At 49.7% G+C, this 24,115-nt stretch overlaps 1 protein-coding gene across 1 annotated transcript in view; it reads left to right on the top strand.

Moving 5' to 3' along the window:
* LOC141048575 (uncharacterized) overlaps window positions 1-24,115 on the top strand; it is a 126,327-nt gene that overhangs the window by 86,679 nt on the left and 15,533 nt on the right. The window contains exons 20-25 of the mRNA XM_073544292.1: window positions 81-467; window positions 978-1,052; window positions 1,138-1,261; window positions 1,440-1,602; window positions 2,696-2,816; window positions 2,993-3,089. Coding sequence (XP_073400393.1) covers window positions 81-467; window positions 978-1,052; window positions 1,138-1,261; window positions 1,440-1,602; window positions 2,696-2,816; window positions 2,993-3,089 — 967 coding nt within the window. The remainder of the gene's footprint in view (window positions 1-80; window positions 468-977; window positions 1,053-1,137; window positions 1,262-1,439; window positions 1,603-2,695; window positions 2,817-2,992; window positions 3,090-24,115) is intronic.

Below are 24,115 nucleotides of genomic sequence, written 5' to 3'. Positions count from 1 at the left end.
AATTAATGGTCATTCTTCTTACCAAGCAAAGCCAGTGCCTCGCACAGTTCCAATGGTGAACCTTGATTCTCTTTCCACAGGTTCATCTGTTCATCTTGAGAAACCAGTAACCACCTCCGCTGTCAGCCCATCAGTTCCTCAACAAGCTGTTGCCATCACAAATCCAAATAGCCCCCCAGCAGCCGGTCTTTCCACTGCTCCATCATCATGTTATAAAAGACTTATTTATTATCCTACGACAGGTCCATCTGTTCCTCTGGAGAAACCAGCAATCATCTCCATTGCTGTGCCATCCAACCCTCCAATAGCTGTTACCTTCACGAATCCAAGTACTCTACCTGAAGCCGGTCCTTCCACTGCTCCATCATCTTCATATACCAGATTTAATCATTCTCCTATGAAAGGTCCATCTGTTCCTCTGGAGAATCCAGTCCAGTCCTGGCTCCAGCCACTGACACCTGTTCCAGGTATGACTAGATATTGTAATGGCTGTATCTTTAACCATTGTTTCAAAGGTGTAGTCTAAACTTAAGAAAATTATGTTGCTACTCTTTATTCTTTGTATAAATAATGCTGCACCTTCGCTCTATCACCTTTTATTTGCAAACCTATGTCTTTTGGGGATTTTTTCTTCTCAACCTCCTTAGGACACATTTACACTGTCAGTATTCGGTCAGTATTTTACATCAGTATTTGTAGCCAAAACTAGGAGAGGGTGATAAATGCAGAAGTGGTGACGTCTTTCTATCGTACATTTCCTCTGATTGTCCCACTCTTGGTTTTGGCCACAAATACTGATGTAAAATACTGACCGAATACTGAGCGTGTGAATGTGGCCTTACAGGCAGGTCATCTAAGGATTAAAAGTCAACCTACCTCAATTATCCACCACGAGCCGCTAACTACGTCTCGATGTGACTTGGTGACGCCATATAAATGACTCCATAAGGAAACATTTAACCTTTCTTTTTTTGTAGTTTGTCAGACTCGGTCGGAGAATGAGGTCCCGGAGATCTGTCTTTCTAATCTTTGGAAATATTGCAGCCTAGGAAGTAAGTGACCCCCGGGGAGGGATTATTGGATTTAGGCTTAGATAATTGGATGTGCAGGTAACACTCGGATCTGCTTTATTCCCAGAGGATTGCCCGGACATGCATTACTACCTGCCGTACCGCTGGCAGATTCACAAAGGAACCGACTGGGAAGACGTTCCCAACATGAAGGAGATTGAGAAAAGTTACTGTGACCCAAAGGTTGACAGGTACGGCGTGTCGCCCAGAACCGAGCGTCAGATTATAATATGTGTATGTACAACAGCTAAAGAGGAACTCCACATAAGTGTCCAGACATGATGGCCACTGACATCGGTCATCTTCTTGCTGTAGGTCACGTTCTCGATGTAGAATCACCAGGTTACTTATGCCACTTTTCCTCCACAGGGTTTCTCTGATTGACTTTCTGACCATGAGATCTGACGGTCACCCGGTTCGTCGTCTCTCCACCGTATCATCAGTCGTGAAGCCGTCTGAATATGTCCTGACCACTGAGTGGCTGTGGTACTGGAGGGATGAATACGGCAGCTGGACACAATATGGACAGTCTGTAAGTGGGCACATAATAACGGGCGATCCTCAGGGGCAGAGCTGTAGAAGGTGCAGAGTTTATGGTTACACCTGGTTCTAAATGCCAAGCGGTTCAAGAGGTCTCTGCTTAGTATGTGAAGACCAATCCTACATGTTATAGTTAAGTTACCTTTTATAGATATCAGGGTGGCTTGTTGTGAATTCTCTGGATCTGACTTCTGAGTCGGGGCTCCCTCTGGTGGTTACTGCTGGTAGTGGAGCTGGCCGGGTTGAAAGTCTGACACCTGACGACGATGATTGGAAATCAGGTGTCACTGACTGGCAGGATATAAGTGAACAGGCTTCTCTCAGTGGTTGCTGGTGATTAGTTCTTTTTGTGCATCTTGAGGTCTGCTGTCTCCTGCCTGATCCTGCATTTTTCAGCTAAGTTGTTCATTTGCTAATTCTTTCCATCTGATCTGTTTTTGCCTCTTTCTGCTTTGCTGTGAGGGTTCAGCTTGTCCCTGCTGCGGTGTGCTGGACCCCGCTCCATATGTTACAGCTTTGTTCAGTCCCCTGTAATATTAGTCTCTTTTGCTTTGCTGCCAGTTCACACCAGAATGCTGATATAGTGGGGGAGAGGTCGTGAGACCTCAGTGTTTTTTGTACATCAGACGTGTTGGATTTTTTAGGGTTTTTGCGTGATTGCAGACAGTGTCTTTCCTTTCCTGTCCTATACAGACAGTTTGGGCCCCATCATTTGCTCAGTCTATTTTCTGCCTGTGTTTGTGCCTCATCTTGTCTCACCGACAATATATGTTTGGGGGCTATCTATTTCTTTGGGGTTCTACTCCGGGGCAGTTAGATTTCACCTTTCTTGCGTTAGGCTTAATTAGTTCTCCAGCTGTGCCAAGGCCTCTAGGGCATCGTAGGTACGCTCCACGGCTACTGTTAGTTGTGTTGTTAGGACAAGGGGTCTGCAATCCGCTCAGTGACCAACCTTTCTGGTTTCCTGCTGGACTCGCCTATTTCTGCCATCCTCCTCGGTGACCTATTCATAACAGTGGCCATTGATAAAAATCATCACTGACCGGAGAATTAAATATTTTTTTCTTGATGTTCTGTTTATTTAGAATGTGTATCCCATGATCGTCACCATCTCATCCTCATATCTGGAGAACATATATCTTGCCAATGCCAATGCTGTCATTCCATTCGGTGCTGGTAACCATATCTATGAGATCAACTACCAAGGTACGGGCATGGGTAATTTTTGATAAACGGCATTTTCACCAATGTCGGCACCAGAGGGGCCACAAGGCTCAGTGAACGGTCCAAACATGTTTGTCATCAGCCCCCAATAGTGAAGTTAATGTGGAATATCCCGTTGGGTTATGATGTTTCTCTTTAACAATTGTCTAATTTTATAGATATGAAGCAGAAGAACATTAGGTACAAGACGGAGAGAGACGTGCGCAGGAGGCCGAAATATCTGAGCTTCGATGATGTGAAATTATTGAAAGGAAGGTAAAGTCATCCCATACTGTAATAGATGGAGACATAGTAGAGATTAGTGACTGGGAAATTTGATTTTAAGTGACTCGCTTAGACTCCAAAGCCTCTACTTGCACTGAAAAGATGTTTGTAACACTCTAAGGTCTCCTAGGACTGTATTCAATCCCTTCCAAGCCCTCTAGCACAAACTGAGGGTTAGTAACTTCATAAAGATCTCAACATAGACAACTGTAATCCAAAAATTATCTCTTTTTTTTAGGGCAGATGACTGCCATGCTGGTGCTTAATACGCTGGTGGTATACACAGAAGAAGCCACTGTTGTCCAAAAATTATCCCTTCTTGTGGAGTAGCAAATGATTTGGTGCCTAGAAACCTAGGAAGAAATTGCTTGGCTCCTTTTAGCCCTTGATAAATTAGTCATTTCCCTTTTTGAGAAGTATCAACAGGTTTGGTGAAAAGTGAATAATGAAGAATTACCGGGGTTTAGACAGTTTTTATCATGAAAAAGCAATGACTTGCAATTATTTTAGCCCTAACTAAATTATTATTTTTCTTTTTTGTCACCAGAAAAAAGTTTATTAAAGAGTTTTTTCCTGTGTATGGTATAGTTTTATGCCTATGAACCACAAGATAGTATGGTTACTGGAGATGAGCGAACTTGTTGGGGAAATGTTCACCAATCTCAAATTTGGCATGAACGCTGAACTTTCGGATTCATGTTCGGATTCCAGATCACTTTTCCAAAAAATCGGCAAAATTCGGTCAAACTTCAGTAAATGACTGAGTTCACTAAGGGCTCTTTGAGACGTGTTTCCGGTAGCAGCACTGATGACACACTGATGACATCCCTGTGTCATCAATATGACACATACCAGCTCCTAGGAATCAGCGGTACTGTTCGCATTGTTCCCTGGGGAGGGTGATGAAGTAAAGACAGCTCACATCACTGTCCCCTGCTCCTCCTGCGATCAGTGCTAGCAGGGGACAATGTTGAGAGTTGAATTCAACTGTTAACAACAAGAGCAAACAGCGGCTGATGGCAGTATTCATCAGCCACCGCCTGCGCTATAAATAAATAATACAAAAAAAATGACTTGGGGGTTCCCCTGTAATTTTGATAACCAGCCAGGCAAAATTGACAGCAGCGGGCTGCAACCCTCAGCTGTCAGCTTCAGCAAGTCTGTTATCAAGAATAGAGGGGTCCCAACGCCGTATTATTTAAGTAAATAATTGTAAAAAAACAACGTGGGGTCCCCCACATTTTTGACAACCAGCCAAGCTCAAGCAGAGAGTTGAGGGCTGATATTCATAGACTGGTAAGCAGCCATGGATATTGCTCCCCCCCAGCCTAAAATAGAAGTGCACAGCCACCCAAGAAAAGGCGCATCTATTATATGGGCTAATTCTGGTGTTTTGCCCAGCTCTTCAAACTTTCCCTGTAGCCCTGGTGAGTGGGGTTCAGTTTTGTGGTGTTGATGTCACCTTTGTATTGCCAAGTGACATCAAGCCCACGGCTTAGTAATGGAGAGGCGTCTATAAGACACCTATCCATTACTAATCCTATAGTTATATTGTAAACTAGCTGAAGAGCCCGGCGCTGCCCGGGCATAGTAACTAACTGTGGTTAGTTATAGCAAATTATAATTATCCTCCATCCCTTAGTCCCGTGCCCATATACCCATCATACATCCTCCATCCCTTAGGCCCGTGCCCATATACCCATCATACATATCCTCCATCCCATAGTCCCGTGCCCATATACCCATCATACACATCCTCCATCCCATAGTCCAGTGCCCATATACCCATCACACATCCTCCATCCCATAGTCCCATGCCCATATACCCATCATACATATCCTCCATCCCATAGTCCCGTGCCCATATACCCATCACACATCCTCCATCCCATAGTCGAGTGCCCATATACCCATCACACATCCTCCATCCCATAGTCCCATGCCCATATACCCATCATACATATCCTCCATCCCATAGTCCCGTGCCCATATACCCATCACACATCCTCCATTCCATAGTCCCATGCCCATATACCCATCATACATATTCACCATCCCATAGTCCCGTGCCCATATACCCATCATACACATCCTCCATCCCATAGTCCAGTGCCCATATACCCATCACACATCCTCCATCCCATAGTCCCATGCCCATATACCCATCATACATATCCTCCATCCCATAGTCCCGTGCCCATATACCCATCATACACATCCTCCATCCCATAGTCCAGTGCCCATATACCCATCACACATCCTCCATTCCATAGTCCCATGCCCATATACCCATCATACATATCCTCCATCCCATAGTCCCGTGCCCATATAGCCATCATACACATCCTCCATCCCATAGTCCAGTGCCCATATACCCGTCACACATCCTCCATCCCATAGTCCCATGCCCATATACCCATCATACATATCCTCCATCCCATAGACCCGTGCCCATATACCCATCACACATCCTCCATTCCATAGTCCCATGCCCATATACCCATCATACATATTCGCCATCCCATAGTCGAGTGCCCATATACCCATCACACATCCTCCATCCCATAGTCAACCATTATGACATTCTAATGAGGGGCGGGGCTTGATACACACACTTTTTCCCCATTATGTAGATAGGGGCAAAATTGTTTGGTGAATTGGAACACGCGGGGTAAAATTTCGCCTCACAACATTGCTTAGGACGCTCTCGGGGTCCAGACGTGTGACTGTGCCAAATTTTGTGGCTGTAGCTGCAACGGTGCGGATGCCTATCCCGGACATACAAACAAACATACACACACACACACACACATACACACATACATACACACACACACACATACATACATACACACTTTGAGCTTTATATATTAGATAAACAGAATAAAGTCCTTTAATTGAAAGAAAGGCACAGACTCCTTTAATGAATCTAAATTAACCTATACTCACGTCATCATCAATTCTACAGAAGCCAATGTCTCCTGTAACAGAATTAAAATAATAAACCACAATATTCCTCACCTGTCTGCAGAGAAGATAATAATCCTTTTGTCCCAGTCTAGCTCTGCTACATTTAGATGGCAAGCTGCATTGTTGAATGATGCGACTATACAGCCTGCCATCCAGCAGTAAACGCCTATGACCTGATTGACGTTACTGCCAGCATGAGAAAGTTCTGACGCTCGCTGTGCCGTCACAAAGGTCCTAGGAGTTCACAGCCAATGAATACGGTTCAACTCACTAATGTCAGCGCAAGCGCAGTGGGAAAAGTTGTAACAGCGCTCGCACTGACGTCAGTGTGTCAGGTGTGACAGACAGTCATTCTAGATCTAGCCGTAGAAGGTCATTACGATTAGCTAATTACACACCCTTGCTAAAGGTTTAAATTCCTTCAGTCCCTTTAGCAAAGTGCTGGTGTTAGCTCAATTTCCCTCTGTCTGTTTGGAAGTACTAGCAGTCGGCTAATGTGCTCAAGGAGTACTCTTGGAGGATTGCTGGCGTGATATATCGGTGGTCTTCTCAAGCTAAGTGTATCCCCTCGTTTGTTCACCCTCTTTGTCTTTAGTTCTAGTGGGGAGCTGACTAGTGCATTCCCCGTTCCCTCCCTATCCAGGGCCTATCACTAGGGTCAGTCAGATTAAGTTCCTGCTCGGCAATAGGTGCAGAACCTATTTAGGGAGGTTAGGGGAGGACAGGATGTTGTCAGTTCTGCCTAGGGTCTCCACTCTCCCTTTCCTAGTGTTTGGGCTCCCCCCTTTTCCATTGTGCACCTAGCTTCCCCCTCACCCAGCGTGACAGTCAGTGAGCTGAACTGAGCTCATTGGTTGTTTGGCTGTGAACTGTAGGAGGGGGCTGGGGAGTGATGTACTTCAGGAGGGGGCTGGGGAGTGATGTACTGTAGGAGGGGGCTGGGAACGATGTACTGCAGGAGGGGACTGGGGAGTGATGTACTGCAGGAGGGGGCTGGGGAACGATGTACTTCAGGAGGGGGCTGGGAACGATGTACTTCAGGAGGGGGCTGGGGAACCACGTACTGCAGGAGGGGGCTGGGGAGGTTGTTTGGCTGTGAACTCCCAGGACCTTTCTGACCGGTGGCAACCTTGATGACGTCACTGCTGCTCACAGTGGCTTATTCCTCAGTGGTTCTCTGCCTGGACAGCCCTGTCCAGGTTTAATACTGTTTATCCCCAAACATGGATTACTACAGGAGGTGTCTGGGGAGTGATGTACTGCAGGAGGGGGCTGGAGAACCATGTACTGTAGGAGGGGGCTGGGGAGTGATGTACTGCAGGAGAGGGCTGGAGAACCATGTACTGTAGGAGGGGGCTGGGGAGTGATGTACTGCAGGAGGGGGCTGGGGAGTGATGTACTGCAGGAGGGGGCTGGGGAGTGATGTACTGCAGGAGGGGGCTGGGGAGTGATGTACTGCAGGAGGGGGCTGGGGAGTGATGTACTGCAGGAGGGGGCTGGGAAGTGATGTACTGCAGGAGGGGGCTGGGGAGTGATGTACTGCAGGAGGGGGCTGGGGAGTGATGTACTGCAGGAGGGGGCTGGGAAGTGATGTACTGTAGGAGGGGGCTGGGGAGTGATGTACTGCAGGAGGGGGCTGGGGAGTGATGTACTGCAGGAGGGGGCTGGAGAACCACGTACTTGAATGAGGCGGCTGGAGAATGAGGTATTGTAGGAGGGGGCAGAGGAACAATGTACTGCAGGAGGGGGCTGGGAACGATGTACTTCATGAGGGGGCTGGGAACGATGTACTGTAGGAGGGGGCTGGGGAGTGATGTACTGTAGGAGGGGGCTGGGAGCGATGTACTGTAGGAGGGGGCTGGGAACGATGTACTTCAGGAGGGGACTGGGGAACGATGTACTTCAGGAGGGGGCTGGGAACGATGTACTTCAGGAGGGGGCTGGGAACGATGTACTTCAGGAGGGGGCTGGGGAACGATGTACTTCAGGAGGGGGCTGGGAACGATGTACTTCAGGAGGGGGCTGGGGAGTGATGTACTGCAGGAGGGGGCTGGGGAGTGATGTACTGTAGGAGGGGGCTGGGGAGTGATGTACTGTAGGAGGTGTCTGGGGAGTGATGTACTGCAGGAGGGGGCTGGAGAACCACGTACTGTAGGAGGCGGCTGGAGAATGAGGTATTGCAGGAGGGGGCAGAGGAACAATGTACTGCAGGAGGGGGCTGGGAACGATGTACTTCAGGAGGGGGCTGGGAACGATGTACTTCAGGAGGGGGCTGGGGAACCACGTACTGTAGGAGGGGGCTGGGGAGTGATGTACTGCAGGAGGGGACTGGGGAGTGATGTACTGCAGGAGGGGGCTGGGGAACGATGTACTTCAGGAGGGGGCTGGGGAACGATGTACTTCAGGAGGGGGCTGGGAACGATGTACTTCAGGAGGGGGCTGGGAACGATGTACTTCAGGAGGGGGCTGGGGAACCACGTACTGCAGGAGGGGGCTGGGGAGTGATGTACTGTAGGAGGGGGCTGGGAACGATGTACTGCAGGAGGGGACTGGGGAGTGATGTACTGCAGGAGGGGGCTGGGGAACGATGTACTTCAGGAGGGGGCTGGGAACAATTACTGCAGGAGGGGGCTGGGGAGTGATGTACTGCAGGAGGGGGCTGGAGAATGAGGTATTGCAGGAGGGGACTGGGAATGATGTACTGCAGGAGGGGGCTGGGAATGATGTACTGCAGGAGGGGACTGGGGAACGATGTACTTCAGGAGGGGGCTGGGGAGTGATGTACTGCAGGAGGGGGCTGGGGAGTGATGTACTGCAGGAGGGGGCTGGGGAGTGATGTACTGCAGGAGGGGGCTGGGGAGTGATGTACTGCACGAGGGGGCTGGGGAGTGATGTACTGCAGGAGGGGGCTGGGGAATGATGTACTGCAGGAGGGGGCTAGTGAGTGGTATACTGCAGAAAGGGGATGGGGAATGATGTAGCGCAGGGGGGGGCTGAAGAGGAATGTACAGCAGGAGAAGGGTGGGGAACTATGTATTGTAGGAGGGGGCTGGGGAGTGATGTACTGCAGGAGGGGGCTGGGGAGTGATGTACTGCAGGAGGGGGCTGGGGAGTGATGTACTGCAGGAGGGGGCTGGGGAGTGATGTACTGCAGAAAGGGGATGGGGAATGATGTAGAGCAGGAGGCGGCTGAAGAGGAATGTACAGCAGGAGGAGGGTGGGGAACTATGTATTGTAGGAGGGGGCTGGAGAACCATGTACTTCAGGTTTGGGCTGGGGAGAGATGTACTGTAGGAGGGGGCTGGGAATGATGTACTGCAGGAGGGGACTGGGGAGTGATATACTGCAGGAGGGGGCTGGGGAACGATGTACTTCAGGAGGGGGCTGGGAACGATGTACTTCAGGAGGGGGCTGGGGAGTGATGTACTGCAGGAGGGGGCTGGGGAGTGATGTACTGCAGGAGGGGGCTGGGAAGTGATGTACTGTAGGAGGGGGCTGGGGAGTGATGTACTGCAGGAGGGGGCTGGGGAGTGATGTACTGCAGGAGGGGGCTGGAGAACCACGTACTTGAATGAGGCGGCTGGAGAATGAGGTATTGTAGGAGGGGGCAGAGGAACAATGTACTGCAGGAGGGGGCTGGGAACGATGTACTTCATGAGGAGGCTGGGAACGATGTACTGTAGGAGGGGGCTGGGGAGTGATGTACTGTAGGAGGGGGCTGGGAACGATGTACTGTAGGAGGGGGCTGGGAACGATGTACTGCAGGAGGGGACTGGGGAACGATGTACTTCAGGAGGGGGCTGGGAACGATGTACTTCAGGAGGGGGCTGGGAACGATGTACTTCAGGAGGGGGCTGGGGAACCACGTACTTCAGGAGGGGGCTGGGAACGATGTACTTCAGGAGGGGGCTGGGAACGATGTACTTCAGGAGGGGGCTGGGGAACCACGTACTGCAGGAGGGGGCTGGGAATGATGTACTTCAGGAGGGGGCTGGGAACGATGTACTTCAGGAGGGGGCTGGGGAACCACGTACTGTAGGAGGGGGCTGGGGAGTGATGTACTGTAGGAGGGGGCTGGGAACGATGTACTGCAGGAGGGGGCTGGGGAACGATGTACTTCAGGAGGGGGCTGGGAATGATGTACTTCAGGAGGGGGCTGGGAACGATGTACTTCAGGAGGGGGCTGGGGAACCACGTACTGCAGGAGGGGGCTGGGGAGTGATGTACTGTAGGAGGGGGCTGGGAACGATGTACTGAAGGAGGGGACTGGGGAACGATGTACTTCAGGAGGGGGCTGGGGAACGATGTACTTCAGGAGGGGACTGGGGAACGATATACTGCAGGTTTGGGCTGGGGAGAGATGTACTGCAGGAGGTGCAGGGAAGCTGTGTACTGGAGGAGGTGGCTGTGTATACAGGAGCTGAAAGAAGTGATGTACATGTATAGGACTGTATAAAGAGGGAAAGGGAGTGATATACCAATTGATGAGACTGAATATTGTGACAACCTTGTGATGCCCTTTGGGTTGACTAATACTCCCGCCGTCTTTCAACACTTTGTTAATGACATTTTAAGGCTGTGTGCACACGCTGCGGTTTTGCTGCGGTTTTGGCCCTGCAGAACTGCAGCAGTTCCGCAGACATGGTACTTTACCATGTTAGCCTATGGGTTTTCAAAACTGCAGTGCTCACGCTGCGATTTTTTACCTGCGGAAAAGCTGCAGGTTTTTTTCCGCAGCATGTCAATTGTTTCTGCGGATTCTGCTGCGGTTTGCCACCTATTCCATTGTCCAGGTGTCAAACCGCAGGGCAAAACCGCAGCAAAACCGCAGGTGAATCTGCAGTGTGTGCACATACCCTGAGTCACCTGGCAGGTAGATTTGTTGAAATATATGTAATATACCTTTATGAAATTTTGATTCATTCATCTGACCTTAAGTCACATCATGTATATGTCAGGCAGGTCTTACAGATACTCAGAAACAATAAGTTATACAGTATGTCAGTCCTGAGAAATGTTTGTTCTCGCTTCAAAAGATCCCTTTTCTGGGTTATTTTTTATCATCCACCGGTTATCGCATGAATCTGCTGAAAGTCTGGGCGGCAATGGATTGGGATAGTCCTGAGGACCTAAAAGTCTTACAAAGGTTCTTGGGTTTCACCAACTAGGTTTATCAGTGGTGGCCAAACCTCTGATGGATATGACCAGTAGTGATGAGTGAGTGTACTCGTTGCTCAGGTGTTCTTCGAGTGTTCTGGCGTTCTCGGAGATTTAGCTGCATGATTTGTGGCTGCTAGACAGCCTGAATACATGTGAGGAATGCCTGTTTGTTAGGGAAAAGCAGCCGTAAATCATGCAGCTGCTTCGACAAAAACGAAATCTCCGACCAGGAATGGGACGGACTTTTCCAATTTGCCCAGTGAGGATGGGCATGGCTGCTGTGTTGTCGCAGGGTGCGTCTCCTAGTAAATGGTGTACATGTGTACATATTTTTCTAAGAAACTATCAACTACTGAGAAAAACTATGACATTGGTGATAGAGAACTCTTGGCAATTAAGTGGGTTTTGAAGAGAGGCGTCATTTTCTGGAAGGGACAGTATATCCGGTTCTAGCAGTCACTGACCATAAAAATCTATCACATTTAGAGTCTTCGCCAGATTCAACTTTTTCTTAACGTATAGGCCGGGGGATAAGGATGTTAAGGCGGATGCCTTATCCCGTTGTTTTCCTGGGGGTGGAGATAATTGTGACCGGTTCCTATACTACAAAAAGAGGTGGTCATTGCTGCCATAAGTTCTGACCTTGGAAAAGATTTTGTAGAGATTCAGGGGGACGCTCCTGCTGCCTGTCCTTTAGGTAAACGATTCGTACCTGTGAATCTACGTATTAAAGTTATAGGTGAACATCTGCATCATGATTCAGTCTTAAAAGGACGCCCTGGAAGTAAAGACACCTCAGATCTCCTTACCCAGCGTTTTGGGGTACATCAGGATGTTCTGGAGTATGCAGCCGCCTGTAGTGTGTGCGCACGTTCTAGGACCCCTCATACTCGTCCGTCTGGGTCTCTCCAACCACTATCATTAGATTTCATTACTGGTTTACCAGTATCGGTAGGTCATACAGTTATTTTAGTGGCAGGGGACAGGTTCAGCAAGATGTCTCATTTTATTGCGCTATCCACCTTACCCAATGCCAAGACCTTGGTGCAAATTTGCATTAGAAAAATCATGACATTACATGGGATCTCTACCGACATTGTTTCTGACCGATGAATGCGATTTATTTCCAAATTTTGGAGGACGTTGTGCACTCGTTTGGGGATCCATCTGGCGTTCTCTTCAGCATTTCATCCACAGTCCGGTGGTCAAAACTGAACGGGTCAATCAGAATCTGGAGACTTATCTTAGTTGTTTTGTGTCTGAGAATCAGGAGGATTGGGTTACCTACTCAATTCTTTTAATAGGAATTGTTCCTCAGGAATACCTGAAAAGGAACATTTTTCATCATCTATTACATCCGTATGGCAAGGGGTTCTTGATAATTTGAGGAAGATGGGTTCAAATACCAGAGTGTGGCTGATCGGAGACGTTTGGTGGGTCCGGACCTGTGTCTTGGTGACTGGGTGTGGTTGTCCTTGAGGAACATTAAGTTGAAGGTTCCCTCTTGGAAACTGGGCCCCAGATTCATTGGTCCTTATACGATTGTGGTCGTCATCAATCCTGAAGCATTTCACCTTGCTTTGCCACCGACTTTTAGGATTCATAATGTGTTTTCACTGGTTTTTGCTCAAAAAATGTGTTGCGTCCTCTGTACCATCACCGTTATCTCCGGTCATTGTTCATGAGAATTTGGAGTTTCAGATATCTAAGACCATTGATTCTCGCTTGGTTCGACAGTCTCTTCAGTATCTTGTACGCTGGAATGATTACGGTCCTGAAGAGAGGATGTGGGTACCATCATCTGACATCTGTGTGGTTAGGTTGGTCCGGTCTTTTCACATGGCCACTCCGTGATAAACCCGGCCCTGAGGTTCTGGAGGTCCCTTATAGAAGGAGGAGTGAAGTCCGCAGCATCTGAGTTCTCGTACTCCTGCACTGATTAGAAACACTTCTCCTTCATATTAAATGGTGCAGGTTTCTGTTAGTGCAGAGATTTTATTGTTCAGCTTGGAGTCTCTGTAGCTTCCTTCTTGGAGAATCTCAGCCTCTTCTCACTCCTATATATTCTCGCTTCTGGTAATCTGGATTGCCAGTGTTAGTCTTGTACTGCCTGGTGAAGGAGTGGAGGATTCGGTGTTTGGTAGAGGCATTTTTGGAGAGTAGTTCTTTCGGCTGTGTGCAGTCCCCCGTCCTCTCCTATTTAGTTTCCCTACCTTTTGTACCTGGTGTTCTCCTTTGTCTGTAAATGGATATTTGTATGATTCTTATTTTCATTTACCCCTGTACTGCCTTCCTTGTTTGCCTGGTGTGTGTGTGTATATACATACACTATTCCTCCCCACTTCCCTGGGAGGGGACAGATAAGGGCTGATCCAGGAGTTCAGCAAGGTACGTGGCCCTGGTGTCTTCACCCTCAGAAGTAACCTGGGGAGCAGGGATAGCTAGGGTGCTCCTAGCATTTGGGACACCGTAGGAGCCCCCAGTTATTAGACAACAAAATTGTGTTTCAGCTCTTTTTCACCTTTTGTTCTAGACTTTTTTGCTAAAGAAAAAATACTAAATTTAAAAGTAAATATTAGTTTAAATCTCTTCAGGACACCACTAGACAGACCTCAAACTTCTGCACACAACACATCAGACACGTCGGCTTCATATAAGGAGCAAATTAAGTTTTTAACCCCTTTCTGCCATTGGACGTACTGTTCGTCCATGTGACCTGGGACTTAATTCCCATGAACGGAATAGTACGTCATATGCGATCAGCCGAGCTCACGGTGGGAGCGCGGCTGATCGCGTCGGGGGTCAGCTGATTCTTACAGCTGACACCCGGCACTAAGTGCCAGGAGCGGTCACGGAAAGCTCCCGGAACTTTATCCCCGGCACACTGCGATCAAACATGATCGCAGTGTTCCGGTGCCGGCAGAGGCATCAAGAGAAGCATCGGCAGGGAAGGGGCCCCCTGCGTGCTTCCCTCAGACCAACGTGATGTGATCACGTTGTTCTGAGGGTCTCCATGGAGACCCCCGGCTCCAAGATGGCCACGGGGTCCTTCCGAGTCCTGCAGTGAGGTGGCTGCTGAGAGCAGGCACCGGAAAGCCTCCTTCAGTGCCTGTCAGATCGCTGATCTGACATAGTGCAGTGAAAAGTGTCAGAAGAATAAGGCAGCTTTACCAATTTTACCACACGTGGAACAGTGTAACCCCCCCCCCCCCCGAAAAAAGAAATTCATGAATCGTTGGCTTTTGTTCATTCTGCCTCCCAATCGTAATAAAAAACAATCAAAAAATGTAAAGTGCCCGAAAATGGTACCAATGAAAACGTCAACTCATCCCACAAAAAACAAGCCATCACATGTCTCTATGGGCCAAAATATGCAAATATTATAGCTCTCAAAATGTAGTGATGCAAAAACTATTTTTTTGCAATAAAAAGCGTCTTTTAGCGTGTGACAGCTGCCAAACATAAAAACCGCCATAAATAGTAAATCAAACCCCCCGTTATCACCCCCTTAGATAGGGAAAAATAATGAAATTAAAAAATGTATTTATTTCCATTTTCCAGTTAGGGTTGGTGTGACGAACAGCCCACCGCCGTTCGTCCACTTACGGGCGACACTAACGGGAGTCCCGCTGCCACCAAAACGCGACGGACAGCGGACCCTGTGTCACCACTATGTCACAGTCCCACCACTGACACGGGTGTATCAGCGGACGGAGGGGCGTGACACAATGCCGGCACACGGCTATCACAGGCGCAGTGGGGCTTATCTTAGTTATCCCAACACTGGCACCATGTGACCAAAAATATCCAGCAAGCTAATCTCGCTCTACAATTTGCCGCAGGGGGAGTTTAATTTGGATGCCCCACCACTGCTATCAATCTTCCAAGTACTGCGGGGATTTATGTATATCCCACTTTCTCAGTTCCACTTTGGAACTCGCAGCTCTCCGGCGCCCCCCTTACCCTCAGGTCAGTCAGGGAACTGCACCTAGGATAATTAGCCGCCGGACGGGCTGCCTGTTGTGAACCGGCAATTAGGCTTCTGCAGTAAGGGAATTATCAATGCTGTGGCTGAAGCCCCTTACTCAGCAATATAAGACCCTTCTAGACTGCCAGCAAGCCGTAATAGCCGTACACAACGCGCTGCCACCAGTCACGGTTACTTAATTCACAGTGTTAAATTAAGAGGGTCCGTGGCAAACCCCTTGAATTAGTAGCGATTATCTATCAAAGGCGTATAGTTCGATTCTTAGAGCATGGAGACAGATCTAAATAATTTCATTTATTTTCCGAAAGAGGACAGTGATTACAGATAAAAGTTGCTATAAAATTGAGACATAAAATATGTACAGTACAGGTATAAAATAAAAGTGGAGAAAACAAAGAGATTACACTCACAGTTCCATATTGTTCCTTAGGCAGACCATGCGGCTATGGTGGGTGGAGGCGGAGCTGCACTTCTCCGCTCATCTGGATCTTTCTAGCACGACGACTTGAGCTGTTCTGAGCTGGTTTGCCCAGGAAATGCCTTATAGACTTTCCTATGTGACATCACAGAGAGGTGCATTCTGGGTTGATCCCACCTCTCTTATCCAAGTTATGTTTTGGCTACAAAACTTAGATTAGCTATAACTTTATGGGAGAAGCTGGTATGGACTCATCAGTGGTATCATGTTTCCCAGCGTAATGAGCCCATCAAGAAAACATCAAACATCTATGCGATATGACCGTCCATTTGGGCGCAAATCATATCTCAGGTTCTGGACATCCGAGAGTTTTGCAACAGGCACCACAGCGAAGCTGGGTCTGCTCGGATCGCAGAAATATGATTTTTATATTTCTGCTGGGTATGGTTTTCGCGGGACAATCCCTTATTGTTTTATTCAAACTCCTGGTTTCAAACAAAGAGTTTAGTTCCCGCACTTTTTTCTCTTTCAGCTGAGAGAAGCCAAATGGTGTGAGGAAGATGGTCTAGCTAATTAACATTCCTGCTCTTCCAGAGGAAGTGGCAGGGTTGATAAAACCTGGGGGGAAGGAATTCCTACTACTGAGAGTTTACAATGTCCTAGGATGGAGGATTTGTTAGCACATTGCAACAGAAAACATATCTTCGGGCATTGTACATCACACCTCCCCCCTTAAGAGGGCGCTAAGGAGGCATTACCTCTCGGTAATCTGCCATGCGCACCTCAGCGGGTTCGCCCCGGCGGGACAACCCATCGGCATTGCCGTTTTCACTGCCCTTCCTGTGTTTTACAGTAAAATCGTACTGTTGAAGGGCAAGGCTCCAGCGGAGCAATCTTCCATTGGTTCCGGACACTGTGTGCAACCAGCTCAGAGGGTTGTGGTCAGTTACCACCGTGAAGGCGCGCCCGTACAGGTAGGGCTGCAAACGCTGCAGTGCCCACACCATGGCCAGACACTCCTTCTCGATGGTCGAGTATGCCACTTCCCTCGGCAGAAGTTTCCGGCTCAGGTACAACACGGGGTGCTCTTGGTTCCCCGAGTCGACCTGGCTAAGCACAGCACCGAGGCCAAACTCGCTGGCGTCGGTCTGTACCAGAAACGGGCGACTGCTGTCGACTGCTCTCAACACTGGAGAGTTGCACAGGGCTGCTTTCAAAGCTTGGAAAGCCGCCTCACAGTCATCTGTCCAGTTGACTGTTTGGGGTAGCCTCTGCTTGGTGAGGTCAGTCAAGGGTTTGGCAAGGGCGCTATAGTCCTGTACGAACCGCCTATAGTACCCTGCAGTGCCCAAGAAGGACTTCACCTGTTTCTTGGTCCTGGGGGTGGGCCAGGACACGATTGCGTCCACTTTTCCTGGCTCTGGACTCATGGAACCCCCGCCTACCCGGTGCCCCAGGTAGTGGACCTTGCGCATGCCTATCTGGCACTTCCCCGGCTTGATGGTCAGGCCTGCCTGGTGAAGACGCTTGAGCACCTCCTGGAGGTGCTGAAGGTGTTCCTCCCAGGTGGAACTGAAGACGGCAATATCGTCTAAGTACGCCACGGCGTACTCCTCCAGTCCCCGAAGCAGGTGGTTGACCATCCGCTGGAAAGTGGCAGGGGCATTCTTCATGCCGAAGGGCATGACCGTGGACTCGTACAGTCCAAAGGGGGTGATAAAGGCGGATTTCTCCTGCGCCTCAGGGCTCAGGGGAATCTGCCAGTATCCCCGACTCAAATCCATGATGGATATGTAGTTGGCGTTTGTCAACCGCTCGAGCAGATCCTCGATGCGCGGCATCGGGTGGGCATCAGAGGTTGTGATGGCGTTGAGCCCCCTGTAGTCCACGCAGAACCGGGTGGTTCGATCCTTTTTAGGCACGAGGACTACAGGTGAAGCCCACGCACCTTTTGACCGTCGAATCACTCCCAGCCTTAACATCTCATCGACCTCTCGGCGCATGACTTGTTGCACCGTTTCAGAGATCCGATAAGGTGTTCGCCGTAATGGGGCATGATTCCCGGTGTCCACCTCATGAACCGCTAACTCCGTCCTCCCAGGACGGTTGGTGAACACGGGCCGGAAGAGTTCCAGGGTGGCCATCAACTGCAACCGCTGGGACACGGTGAGCGAACCACTTATCTCCATGTCCTCAATGGACCCATTGGCCTTGGCCTGGGCCAGCATGTCCAGGAGGGAATCTTCCTCCCCATCCTCTGGCAGATTGCAGACCGGTAGGATGCAAGCTTCACGTTCGTAGTGCGCCTTCAGCATGTTGACGTGAAAGGCCTTGCGCCTACCCCGAGCATGGTCAAGCGTGACCACGTAGGTGACCGGGTTGAGCTGTTGGTGGACGACGTACGGGCCTTCCCAGGCTGCCTGAAGCTTATCCGTTGGTACCGGGACCAACACCCACACCTTTTGACCCACCTGGTAGGTCCGCTCCCGGGCGTTCTGGTCGTACCAGCGCTTCTGGTCAGCCTGAGCCTGCGTCATGTTGTCATGCACCAACTGCGTCAAGGTCTGCATCTTGTCACGGAAGCGCATGACATAATCCACGATGGACACTTCTGTGGGGTTTGGCTCATCTTCCCAGGATTCTCTTATCAACCCAAGGGGTCCCCGGACTCGCCTGCCATACAGGAGCTCGAAGGGGGAGAACCCGGTCGAAGCCTGCGGAACTTCTCTGTAAGCGAACAGCAGGTGTGGGAGGTACCGCTCCCAGTCGCGCCCTTGGGTCTCAACCAGTATGCGGAGCATCTGTTTGAGGGTACCGTTGAAACGTTCACACAAACCGTTAGTCTGTGGGTGATACGGACTCGATACCAGCTGCGTCACCTGCATTTTCTCACAGAGAGCCTCCATTAGGCGAGACATGAATTTGGGCCCTTGATCGGTAAGCATCTCCCTGGGAAATCCTACTCTCGAAAAGATGGTCACCAGTGCGTCAGCCACCTTATCTGCCCTGGTTGAAGACAGAGCTACTGCCTCTGGGTACCGGGTAGCGTAGTCTACCACGGTGAGAATGTATCGCTTTCCGGAGCTGCTGGGGACGGACAGCGGTCCTACAATGTCCACCGCGATTCTCTGGAAAGGCTCCTCTATCACCGGCAAAGGAATAAGGGGAGCCTTAAGAGCAGGCCCCGCCTTACCCACTTTTTGACAGGTGGCACAGGAGCGGCAGTAGTGTGTTACATCTGTCCCCATCTTGGGCCAATAGAAGTGTTGAGACAGCCGTGCCTTTGTTTTGCTGATCCCCAAGTGTCCAGCGAGTGGAATCTCATGGGCAATCCGCAACAACTCAGTTCTGAACTGATAGGGGACGACCAGCTGTCTTTCCCTCAACCACTCCTTTTTAGGATCTCCGGGTACTGTCTCCCGGTACAACCTTCCTCGTTCCCAGAACACCCTCTCCTTATCAGACTTGGAGGTGGGCGTCTCGGCGAGACCTCTCAATTTCTCCAGGCTGGCATCTGAGTGCAGAGCAGCCTGGAACTCCATGCTGGAGGCTGCCAGAAGTGACGTCAGGGTCCCCTCTTTACTGGGACCCTCTGGAACCGGCTCTGGGTTCACCTCTGGTTCAGTCTCTCCTGTAGCAGCAGAGGGTCCAGAAGACAGTGCGTTACCTGCGATCTGGGCACTCTGACTGCGTGTGACAGCTGCTATGTATGCTGTCTCCCTGGGGATTTCTGCAGACCCACCAGCTGGTGCTGCCCTGGGCTCTACCTCCCCATCCACCCCCAACACTTCAGGAGCAGTGCTACTTATGGGCCAGTTACCTTCCTCGGTGGCACTGGTCAGCTGCATGGCATTACCTTCCTCATGGTCCCCATGCACCTCCCCATTTCCTTGAGCACCGTTGCTTACTCCTGCCAGGGGTTCCTCAGCCGTCTCACTCCGCAGAGTGACGGGGCTGAGCACTTCGGTACCTGTGGACACATCTACCATTTCAAAGAAAGGGTTAACGGGTTCAGTCGGCACAGATACATCAACATCATCATTCCTAGGAAAAGAATGGTTATCAGTTTGCTTTGGTACATTCACATCAGCATCAGCATCGTACCTGGGGAAAGAATGGTTGTTAGTTGCATCATTACTCATCAAGGCATTAGCAGGTAACACATTCAGTTTCCCGTCATCATCATCATCATCATCAGGGTTAACGTTACCCTTATTATCAGTTTGGGGAAGGGTGTCAGGGACATAGTATGCAACCATCCTCCCCAAGTCAGTCCCCAATAAAACATCAGTGGGCAAATTTTCAGACACTCCCACCTCCCTCAACCCGCTCCCGGCACCCCAATCAAGAAAAACTCGTGCCACTGGCAAGGGACAACGGGTGCCTCCAATCCCGGTGACAGTCAGGGTTTTCCCCTCAACAAACTCTTCAGGGGCCGCCAGTCCAGGACGGATGAGGGTTCGTTCAGCCCCGGTGTCCTTGAGGCCTGTAGCAAGACGGGCCCCCACCTGAACAGGTTGAACGTTGTCGTCAGCCCTCCCAACCACACCTCCCACCAAAAGAACAGAGGCGTTGGGCCCGGGGGCCTTGGCTGGGGGGTTCTTCGGCCTATTCGGACAGGTGTAAAAGAAGTGACCAGGCCGCTGGCAGTGGTGACACAGGCGACTGTCAGTAGCCGGCCTGCTGTTGGCAACAGGGACTGGGCCTCCGGAGGGACGGCTAGCTGGGGCATTGGGGTTGGTTGCTGGCTTACCCCCTTTCCAGCTGGTGGTGACTGGCCTCCGCGTCTCGGGCTTCCGGTTGGCCTCGTGGTTGTCGGCGATCTGCGCCGCTTTGTCCGCGTTCGTTGGTTCGCGGTCCAGGATGAACTGTCGGACCTCAGCTGGGCAGAGATGCAGGAACTGGTCTTTGATCATCAGGTCCCGTAGCTGCTCAAAGGTTTCAACGGACAGTCCATGGATCCACTGGTCAAAGTGGGTCCTGAGTCCTTGCACCACATCACTGTAGCTATCGTGTGGGCCACGTTGGAGGTGTCGGAACTTCTTTCGGTATACCTCAGGTGTCAGCCGGTATTTGGCGATCAGCGCCTGCTTTATGGCGTCATAGTCATCCTCGGCTTCTGGCGGAAGAGAAGCAAATGCCTCCAGGGCTTTGCCTTTTAGCCCTGGGGTCAAGTACCTTGCCCATTGGTCTCGAGGCAGCTGGTACTGTCTGCAGGCTTTCTCAAAGGCTCGCAGAAATGTGTCCAAGTCCCCGTCCTTTTCCATCACGGGAAAATGCTCTGGCCGGGGTTTAGGAGTCTGGACGCTGCTGGGCTCACGGCTTCGGGCTGTGAGGGCATTCCCACCCCGCTGGAGTACCTCCAGTTCATGGGCCCTCTGCGCCTGGCGCTCGGCTCTCTCAGCCTCAGCTTGGCGCTCAGCTCTCTCCGCCTGGCGCTCGGCTCGCTGCTCTGCTCTCTCTCGAGCTTGCTGGATCAGCCTCACCCGCCCATCACTGTCTTCGGCGGGGAGTTCGTCCAAGGCCATTTGCAGATAGGGGTCCACCCCGTTCTGGTTGAATGTGGGGCCAGCGCTCAGGAGTGGAGCCTCTGCTGCAGCCCCATTGCAACTTGGGCCAACTTCTGCGCTCGCTGGATTCTGGTCGTTGTCCAGCTGCACTAGAGCCGCGATCATTTGAGCTCTGTTTTTGTTCGTGGCGTCAAGGTCTTGGTACGTGCATAACGCAGCAAGAACTTCCTTTGTCTGCCGGGTGTACCAAGGTTCTCCTTTTGCCGCCATGGTTGCCAAATAAAAGATAGAAAAAGAAAAACGAAGAAACGGGAGGGGGATACTTGCAAGTACACACTAATGTCTCAGGACTAGTAACCACTGAGTCTGTTCTCCAAAACCTATGATGCAGGATTCCCGCAGGAACCGTGCAGGTCTTAGTGAGAGGAATGATTGCTCAAACCAAATCACTAATGCTCTAGGATTATCCCACCGCGCTGCCACCAATATGTGACGAACAGCCCACCGCCGTTCGTCCACTTACGGGCGACACTAACGGGAGTCCCGCTGCCACCAAAACGCGACGGACAGCGGACCCTGTGTCACCACTATGTCACAGTCCCACCACTGACACGGGTGTATCAGCGGACGGAGGGGCGTGACACAATGCCGGCACACGGCTATCACAGGCGCAGTGGGGCTTATCTTAGTTATCCCAACACTGGCACCATGTGACCAAAAATATCCAGCAAGCTAATCTCGCTCTACAATTTGCCGCAGGGGGAGTTTAATTTGGATGCCCCACCACTGCTATCAATCTTCCAAGTACTGCGGGGATTTATGTATATCCCACTTTCTCAGTTCCACTTTGGAACTCGCAGCTCTCCGGCGCCCCCCTTACCCTCAGGTCAGTCAGGGAACTGCACCTAGGATAATTAGCCGCCGGACGGGCTGCCTGTTGTGAACCGGCAATTAGGCTTCTGCAGTAAGGGAATTATCAATGCTGTGGCTGAAGCCCCTTACTCAGCAATATAAGACCCTTCTAGACTGCCAGCAAGCCGTAATAGCCGTACACAACGCGCTGCCACCAGTCACGGTTACTTAATTCACAGTGTTAAATTAAGAGGGTCCGTGGCAAACCCCTTGAATTAGTAGCGATTATCTATCAAAGGCGTATAGTTCGATTCTTAGAGCATGGAGACAGATCTAAATAATTTCATTTATTTTCCGAAAGAGGACAGTGATTACAGATAAAAGTTGCTATAAAATTGAGACATAAAATATGTACAGTACAGGTATAAAATAAAAGTGGAGAAAACAAAGAGATTACACTCACAGTTCCATATTGTTCCTTAGGCAGACCATGCGGCTATGGTGGGTGGAGGCGGAGCTGCACTTCTCCGCTCATCTGGATCTTTCTAGCACGACGACTTGAGCTGTTCTGAGCTGGTTTGCCCAGGAAATGCCTTATAGACTTTCCTATGTGACATCACAGAGAGGTGCATTCTGGGTTGATCCCACCTCTCTTATCCAAGTTATGTTTTGGCTACAAAACTTAGATTAGCTATAACTTTATGGGAGAAGCTGGTATGGACTCATCAGTGGTATCATGTTTCCCAGCGTAATGAGCCCATCAAGAAAACATCAAACATCTATGCGATATGACCGTCCATTTGGGCGCAAATCATATCTCAGGTTCTGGACATCCGAGAGTTTTGCAACAGGCACCACAGCGAAGCTGGGTCTGCTCGGATCGCAGAAATATGATTTTTATATTTCTGCTGGGTATGGTTTTCGCGGGACAATCCCTTATTGTTTTATTCAAACTCCTGGTTTCAAACAAAGAGTTTAGTTCCCGCACTTTTTTCTCTTTCAGCTGAGAGAAGCCAAATGGTGTGAGGAAGATGGTCTAGCTAATTAACATTCCTGCTCTTCCAGAGGAAGTGGCAGGGTTGATAAAACCTGGGGGGAAGGAATTCCTACTACTGAGAGTTTACAATGTCCTAGGATGGAGGATTTGTTAGCACATTGCAACAGAAAACATATCTTCGGGCATTGTACATCACAGTTGGGGCTAAAGTTAGGGTTAGGGTTTGGATTAGGGTTTGGATTAGGGTTAGGGTTGAGATTAGGGTTAGGGTTGGGATTAGGGGTGTGTTAGGGTTAGGTTTGTTGTTAGGGTTATGGCTAGGGTTGGGATTAGGGTTAGGGGTGTGTTGGGATTAGGGATGGAAGTAGAATTGGGGGGTTTCCACTGTTTGGGCACATCAGGGGCTCTCCAAACGCGACATTCCAGCCAATTCTGCATTGAAAAAAGTCAAACGGCGCTCCTTCCCTTCTAAGCTCTGCCATGCGTCCAAACAGTGTTTTACCCCCCATATGGGGTATCAGTGTACTCAGGACAAATTGGACAACAACTTTTGGGGTCAAATTTCTACTGTTACCCTTGTTAAAATAAAACAAATTGGATCTGAAGTACATTTGTTTTGAAAAAAGTTAAATATTTTTTTTTAAACCTTCCAAAAATTCCTGTGAAGCACCTGAAGGGGTTAATAGACTTCTTGAATGTGGTTTTGTGCACCTTGAGGGGTGCAGTTTTTAGAATGGTGTCACTTTTCAGTATTTTCTGTCATATAGACCCCTCAAAGTGACTTCAAATGTGATGTGATCCCTAAAAAAAAATGGTGTTGGTCAACTTTTAACCCTTACAACTTCCTAACAAAAAAAAATGTCGGTTCCAAAATTGTGTTGATGTAAAGTAAACATGTGGGAAATGTTGTGTATTAAGTATTTTGTGTGCCGTATCTCTGTGATTTAAGGTCATAAAAATTCAAAGCTGGAAAATTGTGAAATTTTCAAAAATTTTTCCAAATTTCCCTTTTTAAACGCAAGTTACATCAATGAAATGTTACCACTAACATGAAGGACAATATGTCACGAGAAAACAATGTCAGAATCACCGGAATCCATGGAAGCTCCAGAGTTATTACCT

Source organism: Dendrobates tinctorius, unplaced genomic scaffold, assembly GCF_039654945.1.
Source record: "Dendrobates tinctorius isolate UK_male_01 unplaced genomic scaffold, ASM3965494v1 ptg000136l, whole genome shotgun sequence".
Taxonomy (NCBI): domain Eukaryota; kingdom Metazoa; phylum Chordata; class Amphibia; order Anura; family Dendrobatidae; genus Dendrobates; species Dendrobates tinctorius.
This window is presented reverse-complemented; position numbering and strand designations above follow the sequence as displayed.